This window comes from Nicotiana sylvestris, chromosome 1 (assembly GCF_000393655.2).
Source record: "Nicotiana sylvestris chromosome 1, ASM39365v2, whole genome shotgun sequence".
NCBI classification, from domain to species: domain Eukaryota; kingdom Viridiplantae; phylum Streptophyta; class Magnoliopsida; order Solanales; family Solanaceae; genus Nicotiana; species Nicotiana sylvestris.
Genome location: NC_091057.1, coordinates 6,248,629 through 6,259,569, shown reverse-complemented (window position 1 = coordinate 6,259,569; position 10,941 = coordinate 6,248,629). Strand labels below are relative to the sequence as shown.

Below are 10,941 nucleotides of genomic sequence, written 5' to 3'. Positions count from 1 at the left end.
AGGTAGAGCTTAACCTTGGAAGGCAGAGAATAGCCTTATGCAGAAATGCAAATGGAGACAGAGCTTAGTCTCGGAAGGCAGAAAGTAGCCTTATGCAGGATGGAGGTAGAGCTTAACCTCGGAAGGCAGAGAATAGCCTTATGCAAAATGTAAATGGAGATAGAGCTTAGCCTCGAAAGGCAGATAGATAGCCTTATGTAGGATGGAGGTAGAGCTTAACCTCGGAAGGTAGAAAATAGCCTTAGGTAATGCATAAATGTAAAGAAAAGAACAGTAGTAAGTTCTCTTAGCTAATAGATGATTGCGCTATCATGACTGCTGGGGGAATGCTGGGTGTAGATAGTAGACTTTTGTGAAATGAGTGATTCTCTTTGAGAGTCTCGACTCTAAAGAGTGGGTGCGTTTTGCTTTTATGGCCTGAATTCTGGTAGGCGGTTTGTGATATTAAGACTGTTGGGAGTGTCGAGTGCGGATAGTGATCCTCTGGAGGGTTTTTGATTCTGAAGAGCAAATATACTTTGATTCGTCGCTTGAATTCCTGCATCCAGAGAAAAATTGTGAGTTTTAAAGGGGAGGGGGAGGTTAGTTCGTATCCTCCGGCTCTTGGCGTTGTGTATCACGGGCGTAGCATTGCTAAACGATGGTGATGCGAATGATGCTTATGCATGACTTAGTAAACATAATGCAAGTACATATACATATATAGGTAAAAGAATAATTTTATCTCGGGATGAACCAACAACTGCAACGTGGTTTAAGACACGACAACCTTGCTGGCTCCGGAATTTTGAGGGTCCTCCTCAAAATTCCGCCCCAGTTTACTGGGCTGGCGCTGATGCGAAAACTGACAAACTGACTTCGGAATTTTGAGGGTCCTCCTCAAAATTCTGCCCCAATTCCAATAGCGAGGAAAAATGAGATTTTTATTAAAGTGTGACCGAACCCGTAGGGCTGCCTACGTATCCCCTCTTAAACGGGAATCAGGTCAGACATAGTTCAAATTACATCATGAAAGAAAAGCATATGATCAAATGTAGTATCGCTTCATTGCGTCTGCGTTGATAGGCTTCGGCCAGACTTTTCCGTCCATTTATGCGAGAATAAGGGCTCCTCCTGTTAGAACCCGATGCACCATATACGGACCCTGCTAATTGTGAGAGAATTTCCCTTTGGCTTCATTTTGATGCGGAAGTATCTTCTTCAATACTAACTGCCCTGGCGCGAACTTCCTTGGCTTGACTCTCTTGTTGAAGGCTTTGGATATTCTGTTCTGATATAATTGACCGTAATAGACATCATTCATTCTTTTTCCGTATATGAGGGCTAACTGCTCGTAGCGACTCTTGACGCATTATGCATCATCTAATTCTGCTTCTTGTATGACCCTTAAGGAGGGAATTTCTACCTCGGCGGGGATGACCGCCTCTGTACCATAAACCAGCATGTAGGGAGTGGCCCCGGTTGATGTGCAAACCGTGGTAGGATAACCAAGTAAGGCGAATGACAACTTCTCATGCCACTGTTTGTGCTTTTCGATCATTTTCCTTAGTATCTTCTTAATGTTCTTATTGGCTGCTTCTACAGCCCCATTCATTTGAGGTCTGTAAGCCGTAGAGTTCTTGTGTTTAATCTTGAATGTTTCGCACATTGCCTTCATCAGGTCGCTGTTGAGATTAGAACTGTTGTCGGTGATGATTGATTTCGGAGCCCCGAACCGACAAACCATACGATCTTGGACAAAATCTGCTACTACTTTCTTGGTGACTGCCTTGTATGATGCTTCTTCAACCCATTTGGTAAAGTAATCAATTGCCACTAGGATGAACCTGTGCCCATTTGACGCGGCTGGTTCAATTGGTCCGATGACATCCATTCCCCAAGCGACGAATGACCATGGTGAGCTTGCTGCAGTAAGCTAGTTTGGAGGTACCTTTATCATATCTGCATGTATTTGACAACGGTGGCATCTCCGGACGTACTAGATGCAGTCTGCTTCCATAGTCATCCAAAAATATCCTGCTCGGAGTATCTTATTTGCCAAAACGAAACTATTCATATGCGGTCCACAGGTCCCTGCGTGCACTTCCTCCAATAGTTTGGTTGCTTCTCTTGCCTTGACACATCTTAATAATCCCATATCGGGAGTCCTCCTATATAGGATTCCCCCGCTGTGAAAGAAGTTGTTGGATAATCTCCGAAGTGTCCGTTTTTGAGTAGCATTGGCAAGCTCTGGGTACTTTCCTATTGTCAGGTATTTTCCGATGTCATGGAACCAAGGTTTCCCGTCGGCTTCTTCTTCGACGTGAGCACAATAAGCTGGTTGGTCGTGAATCTTGACCTGGATGGGGTCAATAAAGTTTGTATCTGGATGCTGAATCATAGATGACAAAGTAGCAAGTGAATCGGCGAACTCATTCTGTACCCTGGGAATATGCTGGAATTCCGTCTTTTTGAACCTCTTTCTTAATTCCTGTATGTGATGCAGATAAGGGAGTATCTTGGGATTCTTGGTTTCCCATTCTTCTTGAACCTGATGTATGAGTAGGTCCAAGTCTCCGATTACTAGTAACTCCTGAATGTTTATATCAATGGACAGTTTAATCCCTAGAATGCAGGCTTCATATTCGGCCATGTTGTTGGTGCACGGGAACTTGAGCTTGGCGGATACCGGGTAATGCTGACCGATTTCTGATACCAGGACCGCTCCTATGCCAACTCCTTTGAAATTTGCGGCTCCGTCGAAAAACATCCTCCAGCCGTCATAGGATTCTGCAATGTCTTCTCCTATGAATGCTATCTCCTCATCAGGAAAATACGTCTTTAGAGGTTCGTATTCTCCTCATACAGGATTCTCCGCAAGGTGATCTGCCAAGGCTTGTCCTTTGACTGCCTTCAAGGTAACATAAACGATGTCAAATTCACTTAACAATATCTGCCACTTGGCGAGCTTACCGGTAGGCATGGGCTCTGAAAGGTATACTTCAATGGATCTATCCTGGATATGAGATAAGTGGTGTAAACACAGAAATAGTGTCTCAATTTCTGAGCCACCCAGGTAGGGCGCAACAAGTGCGCTCTAATAAGGAATATCGAGCCTCGTACGGGGTAAACTTCTTGCTGAGGTAATAGATGGCTTGCTCCTTTATTCCCGTCTCGTCATGTTGTCCTAAAACACAACCAAATGCCCCATCCAACACTGCAAGATAGAGCAAGAGGGGTCTCCTTGGTTCAGGCGAAACCAAGACTGGTGGCGTAGACAAATATTCCTTGATTCTGTCAAAATCCTTTTGACATTCATCGGTCCATTTGGTGGTGGCGTCCTTCTTCAGCATTCTGAAGATGGGTTCACAAATGACAGTGGACTGAGCTATGAATCGGCTGATATTGTTGAGCCTTCCCAAAAAACTCATTACATCTTTTTTTTTCTTTGGCGGTGGCAACTCTTGAATGGCTTTGACCTTTGACGGGTCCAATTCTATTCCCCGACGACTCACAACGAAACCCAATAACTTTCCGGCTGGGACCCCGAATGCACACTTGGCGGGATTCAGTTTTAAGTTGTATCTCCTCAGTCTGTTGAAGAATTTTCCCAAATCTCCCATGTGATTTGCAGCTTTCCTGGATTTAATGATGATGTCGTCCACATACGCCTCGATCTCTTTATGTATCATATCATGAAAGATTATGGTCATGGCTCTCATGTAGGTAGCACCGGCACTCTTTAAACTGAACGACATCATTCTGTAACAGTACATTCCCCACGGCGTGATGAATGCCATTTTCTCTGCATCTTCTTCATCTATCCATATCTGATGGTATCCAACAAAACAATCGACGAATGACTGGAGCTCATGTTTGGCGCAGTTATCAATCAGTATGTGTATATTTGGTAAAGGGAAATCGTCCTTAGGGATGGCCCGATTGAGATCCCAGTAGTCGACACAAACTCTAACCTTCCCATCCTTCTTTGGTACCACGACGTTGGCTAACCATGTTGGATACTCCACTACTCTGAGAACCCCGACTTTGACTTGCTTGGTGACCTCTTCTTTGATTTTCAAACTCATGTCTGGCTTGAACTTTCTGAGTTTCTATTTGACCGGTGGGCATGCCGGATCTGTCGGCAGATTGTGAGCCATGATGGATGTGCTGAGACCGGTCATATCATCATACGACCAAGCAAATATATCCTCATATTCTTTTAAAAACTCTGTGTATTCTTCCTTTTCTGATGGTGACAAGTGTACGCTGATACGTGTTTCCTTGACATTTTCTGCGTTCCCCAAATTAATGATCTCAGTTTCGTCTAAGTTAGACTTAGGCTTGTTCTCGAAATTCTTGACCTCCCTGACAACCTCTTCTGGTATTTCGTCCTCTTCTGAATCTATGTTCGTTTGTCGCACTATCTCGTTGCAAGTCACAGTCGTTTGTTCATCATCAAGATATGTGATAGTAATACTGTGTAAAATAAAGTAAATGAGCGAAACATAAAGATAAACTTGGAAAATGCCTTTTCATAATCGTTTAAAACATCAGAGCTCTTTTCAAAAGTATAGACAATGCGGAGAAGTAAAATCAACTAAAAGTAAAGTGCGATACATATGTGTCATTTAGCCTTGCTACCCCGAGGCTCCCCGGGCACTGGTGGTCTTGATTGACCAATTGGTGAGGTGCTCTCCTCGGTTAATAGCTTGAATGGAAGGGCCTTCCTCCCCTTCCTCCTCGAAGATAACACAACAACCCATATCATCTTCCAGAAATAGGTTCTTTATTGCTGCTAGTGCCTCGTCTTCCTCTGATTCGTACAATGTGTCGGCTGGCTAAAAAATCTGCTCCAACTGAGGTATAGGGTGCTCCGGCGGATAGTATGGTCCATTGCCATGGGGGTGACCAGTGGTTGAACTCCTCCCAAGTGTACTCATACCCTAGGCCAAAAGTGGTACCGTGCTTCTTCAGCTTGATAGGTTTGGTGATACCCTGCACGTTCTTGCCAAGTCCTTTTCCGGGTTCATACCCGCTCCAATTCAGGATGCTCTCAATCTTGTTATCCCTACCACTTGTCTTTGTCTATGGCGTTGACTCACTCGATGTGATGGTATGTTTCTCCACTGATTTTCCTTCTACCTTCGATCATCGGGATGGCCTGACGACTATATATAGGGTTGCTGCTGTCGCCATGAATGATTACTTCCTGGTGGTTCCATTCAAATTTTACAGCCTGACGCAAAGTTGACACCACAGCCCCAGCGGCGTGGATCCAGGGTCGTCCTAACAACAAATTGTAGGACGCTGGTACGTCAATGACTTGGAACTCGACATCGAAACAGGTGGGTCCCATATGCAGGCATAAGCTAATTTCTCCAATGGTGGACCTCTGAGATCCATCAAAAGCTTTAACACTGATAGCCCCGTCTTTGATCTCGTGCAATCCCTTACCCAATGTCTTGAGAGTTACCAATGGACAAATGTTGAGGCTGGATCCCCGTCAACTAGAATCCTGGTGACAAAGTGATCCTCGTATTGCGCAATGATGTGCAACACTTTGTTGTGACCAAGCCCTTCTGGCGGTAATTCATCTTCGTGGAAGGTGATCTTATGGCTTTCCAGTACCTGCCCCACCATGTTTGCTATTTCGCCTCCTGTTATGTTGCTGGGAATATAAGCTTCACTCAGTACTTTTATTAAGGCATTTTTATGTGGCTCTGAGCTTTGTAGAAGAGCCAGAATAGAAATCTGTGCTGGTGTTTTGTTCAGTTACTCAACGATCGAGTACTCTTTGGCCTGTACCTTTCTCCAAAGGTCATCAGGTCCAGTTTCAACAGCCCGCCCGGAGGCCTGCTTGCTGGACTCAGCCAAATGCTCTGGGGTGTATACCCTGCCTGTCCTGGTCATGCCCTGTGCGACAATCGCTTCCCCAGTATACGTCTTCCCCTTCCTTCTAGCCTCAGCGGTGTAATCCCAAGGTATAGCATTTGTCTTGAATGGCGTTACATCTATCATGGAGACTGGAATTGGTGCCTTGGGAGGTAACACAGTAACTTCAAACGGTGTAGGCACCCTTGGAACTCCGAACTCAACCTCAATTGGTTTTGGCGCCTTTACAGGGGGTGTTTCAAACTCGAGTGGTACAGACACATTTACCGCATCACCCTGAGAGGGCTGAATCTGGACAACAATGGGATTGAGAGTAACTGTTGTCTTCTTAGGTTCGTCTCCTTCAGCTATCAACCCGATTGACCCCTTGGGGTCCCAATCATCTTCGATCTCGATCATGTGGATGCCTCCACCCTTGTGGTCAGGCAGAGGGTTGTTGCGGACATTAGGAGAGGGCTCCTTTGCTATAATTATCTTGTTGTCAATCAGGTTTTGAATCTTGTCTTTCAACGAGCGACACTCGTCAATGGTATGGCCCTTTATCCCGGAATGGTATGCGCAAGTCTTGTTTGGGTTGATCCATTGGGAAGGGTTTTCTGGAGTTATGGCTGGGATAGGGGTAACGTAACCAGCTGCCTTGAGTTTTTGATATAATTGGTCAATTGGCTTGGCTATGGCAGTATATTGTCTAGGAGGTTTGCGGTCGAAGTTTGGTCTAGGTCGAGGGAAGTTTTGGCGAGTAGGAGGTGATGGGTAGTGACAAGGTTGGGAGTTATATGCTTGGTATACAGGTGCGGGTTGGGAATATCTGTGTGAAGCGGGTTCATATGTAGGTGGTGGAGCAAGTGATGGAATCTGGTAGGTGGGTGATGGTGCTTGGTAATTTAGGGTAGGTTGATATGTGAGTGGAGCTGAAGAATAGGTTTGGTACTTCATAGTGGAGTTGTTCCTTTGCGCAGCCATTACAGAATTCACATCCTTTTTCTTTGACGAGCTACCACCAGACTGTAAAGCCTTGTTGGTAGCTTGCAATGCCTCGAGGTTAGTGACCATACCGTTTTTGATGCCTTCTTCGATTCTTTCTCCCAACTTGATGATGTCGGAGAACTTTTGGCACTCTATTAGCATCAGCCTCTCGTAGTACTGCGGATCCTGAGCACGGACGAAGAACCTGTTCATTTGTTCTTCCTCCAAGGCCGGTCTGACCTTAGCAGCTTCTGACCTCCAACGAGTAGCATACTCGCGAAAGGTCTCTGTGGGCTTCTTCTTGAGATTCTGGATATAGAACACATATGGTGCGTTCTTAGTGTTGAACCTAAACCGATCCATAAAGTCAGACGCCATGTTCACCCAACTAGTCCATTTCTTTGCGTCCTGGCTAATATACCATGATAAAGCATCACCCTTCAAACTTCTCATGAACAGCTTCATGCGAATCTTCTCGTCCCTTCCGACTCCTACCAGCTTATCACAATACATTCTGAGGTGGACCCTCGAATCACCTGTACCGTCGAATAGTTCGAACTTGGGAGGTTTGTACCCCTCCGGGAGCTCAACATCTGGCTGAACATAGAGATCTTCGTAATTTAACCCTTTAACACCTTTGTTACCTTCGAAATCTTGGACCCGGCTAGTCCACTTCTTGATCTCAGCAGCCATATTCTGAATGAGGGAGTTCTTGTCATTTGTCTCGATTGCACTGGCGATTGGCTGACTGTAATGTGGCATGGTGTCCACAAAGATTGGAGTGTTATGGTCTTTTATGGTATTTTGTGTTTCAGGAACGTGCAGTGGAGTGTTGTTGCAAGTGTTGCAGGCTTGGGCATGAGCGGGTTGTGCTGGTGGTGTAGTATGGTTCTGGTTGTTGGCATCAGCAGCGACAAGAGTGATTGACAGACTTGCCAGGTTTCGAACTTGTTCCAATTTTTCTCGAAATCTCAGCAAAGTTTGCTCAAGATGAGCAGCAGTTTCCTTAGTGATTGAAGCGTTCTGAGAGGTCTCTTCGATTTCCTTTCTAGCACTGGTATCTCCCATTTTGCCTTTGTTCCTGTTTCTGGTAGGACTTGGAGGAGGAGGAGGTGGAGGGCCCTTGGATCTTGTTGAGTATGCTGATGGTGCCAGAATGCACGAACTAACCTTTGGGGAGGGGAATAAAAATAAAAGAAAAACAAAAAGGTAAAAAGTTAGTGCGGATTCTGATAAATAATATTGCAATATTTAAACACATTGTGCTGGAATATAAATCGCTTCCTAATTTGGGTGCCTCGTTGTGCCCGAGGTAAGCCTAGCGACAAATTAAATTTGGAGAACTTATAATGCTAAATGCCTCATTTTATTGATAAAAACAAGACGAGTCTTAAAACAACTGAATGATAAAATATCACTAATGGTCAGTGGCCTTATTACATTATGAAAGCAGAAAAATAAGAGTTCTACTACTTGGTCCCAGAAGGACCTTCCCCAGATTCGGTACTCTTGCCTCCCTCGTACAGCTGCACCAGCTCGCGCAGTCCCAGTAGCAAGTAAGCTCGGGCCAGGTTCCCACCTTCATTACCCTCAGCATTCTGACAATCGTCGATCCTCTTCAGAAATTTACCTTCCAACTCCACTAAGCCTCGTTCCAAATACACCAACCGGTTGTTAGCGTTGACAGCCATATCCTTCCACTCGTTGATCAACTTCTCGTGGGCTTCCTGTATTTCTCGGTGCTCATTCTCGCATTCTCGCATCCTATTGCGCAGTTGATTATATTTAACCTTTGCTGTGGTCTTTTCATCAATAATCCTATGACCATGGACAAACCCTGGGAGACCCAAACCAATGTGATCATCTTCCAACCAACCTGTGTAGTGCGGCACACACCCGGCATGATACCTGTCTGGTTCGATAGACTCCCTCCCTAAAACGAGCTTGCAGTGCCACATATGCTGAGCATGACACCTGTGCGGGCTATCATCATCCTGGAAGTCATCCATGAAATGACTCATTTCCTCTATCTTGGGTATGATTTGTTTCCTTCCGGCTTGCCTCATGACTCGGAGAGGGACGTAAGGATGAGTTCCCGTCAGCCCAATGAGTATGAGGAATGGTGCATCTCGGGAACGGATAATGAACTCCTCTGTTGGGAACCATCGAACATCCACTGAATTTGCTCTTCTTTCAGATTCTCGAACAGCTCTACCCATCCACTGGCGTCCTCTGGCTGAGCGAACATGTTGGGTGTGAAGTTCACTCGCTTTGGGTGATGAAAAGCGATGTGGTCATCCCAATCCCTGCATATGATTCCCTGTCTGTAGTCGCCTTTCTGAAGGTGTTCTATGAGCCAAAGTTGAAGTAACAGATTACAACCCTCGAAGTACGGAGCCCCTTGTTGACATTTTCCCAAGGCTCGATAGATTTCAGCGATGATCATAGGTACTATGCTGAAAGACTGCCCGTCGATTCCTTCCATCAAGGTCTTAGTCACCATGGCCAGTCTGGTGTGGATCCTAGCTTTCTTCATAGGGAAAATTATCATGACCAAGAAGCAAAACATGAACACGAACATCCTTCTATGTATATTCCCCAAGGAGGTGAGGGCGAATTCGTCTATGTAGGTGCGATAGGACTTGCTGTGGCCATATCTCTCGCATAAGAAGTCGAAGGGTATGTAGGAGTCCTTCAAGAAAGAAAGGTCGGGATTTTTCTTGAGTCCCATCATCTTAAGGAAGCCTCTACATTTGTGATTCTCCAGCATAAGCAAACCCGGAGTTTCCCAAGGGATTCCAGCTAGGCCCCCTATCTCTTCTAGCAGAGGGGTCATTTCCAAGTCTCCAAAACGGAACACTGATCGATCGCCATTCCAAAACAAAGTGGCAGCCTCAATGATCTTGTTGTTTGGTTGGATTTCCAAAAGTGAGGTCAAATTCCCTAAGTATTTGCGGACGAGGGTTTGATTACTACCATGAAGATCTTCCCACCAGCTTAGCAACCTTGGGTGGATGTTAGATACCATATCGAATCTGGGGACCTCGTGCCTCATTTTCTGTAAAACAAAACGTTAGGCCCTTTACCCCCCACCGGACTCGACTATTTAAATCAATAATTAGCAAAAAGGGCATTTAGTTCTCCAAATAAATGCACATAATGTGGAGGTGTCCGTTTGGGTTTCGAGGAAACCCGATGGACTTTGGTTTAAGCTATCTTAATGAGACATTATGTGGACAACATAACTGACTCGACTAAGTTTGACCATGATGCATGAATAGTTTAATAGAGTAAGGTTTCAACTTTGAAGTGCTAGACAAGGTACCCTTGAGCGGACAACTCAAGAGGGAAAGGAGCGGAACCGTCAACTACACCGTTGATCGACTGGTTTTACCGCAAATATGCCTTTGCCACATTTAGGGGTTATGATATCGGAAGGGCGCAACCACTCATTATAAGCGTTGCTATAGGATTTGTTTTGGCACAAGTGGAATATCATATTGAGGAATGCAGTTACAATAATGAAACATATTGCATGTATTTTCACGTTCATAAAGTAAAGATTACAATAAATGCTCGGAAATGAAAACGGAATTGAGATAATGATAAAGCAATAAAGGGGAAAGCAATTAAAGGAAAAAAAAACACGAAGAGTCAAGTTAATATTCATGGAGAAGTGATTAAAATCAGGAAATAAAGGTGATAAAGGGAGCAATAAAGTCATAAAAAGCACGTAATGGTAAAAGCCTCAAAGAAATCCCCAGCAGAGTCATCATGCTGTCGACGCCCACTTTTCCCCTAAAGAGCGGAATCGGGTTTACAATATTATGGACAAAACAACTCTTATTCCCCTTTCGAGGAATCGGGTTATGGAATTTGAAGAGTCGCCACCTAATGATTATAGTGCATTAAGACACTTTAAAGAAGATAAGATTTTTTTTGAAAGATAAACCAGAGTTCGGGTAAGGGCTTGAGATTATCTCGAGGGGAAGGTGTTAGGCACCCCTCAAGATCCACTAGTGTGGTTCCCGGCCGTGCTTAATTATGACTTTAAGAAGAGTAGGAATAAACAAGCAAAGTTTGCACATAACACATTGAAAA

At 44.7% G+C, this 10,941-nt stretch overlaps 1 protein-coding gene across 1 annotated transcript; it reads right to left on the bottom strand.

The window, feature by feature from the left end:
* Positions 1–5,754: 5,754 nt before the first annotated feature.
* LOC138889633 (uncharacterized) lies at positions 5,755–7,908 on the bottom strand. Its single transcript, XM_070172968.1, has 3 exons — positions 7,336–7,908; positions 6,319–7,248; positions 5,755–6,165 (listed from the first exon to the last, which is right to left on the bottom strand). The coding sequence occupies exons 1-3, from the start codon at positions 7,906–7,908 to the stop codon at positions 5,755–5,757; spliced, it is 1,914 nt and encodes a 637-aa protein (XP_070029069.1).
* Between the last annotated feature and the right edge of the window lie 3,033 nt (positions 7,909–10,941).

What these genes read in the sequence shown, in the direction of transcription:
- LOC138889633 (XM_070172968.1), bottom strand. Translation starts at nt 7,908, where the DNA reads ATGGGAGATACCAGTGCTAGAAAGGAAATCGAAGAGACCTCTCAGAAC. An exon ending in GAATGTATTGTGATAAGCTG is followed by an intron (nt 7,249 to 7,335) that starts GTAGGAGTCGGA and finishes TATATTAGCCAG; the next exon opens with GACGCAAAGAAATGGACTAG. An exon ending in CAAAGGAGCCCTCTCCTAAT is followed by an intron (nt 6,166 to 6,318) that starts GTCCGCAACAAC and finishes ATTGTTGTCCAG; the next exon opens with ATTCAGCCCTCTCAGGGTGA.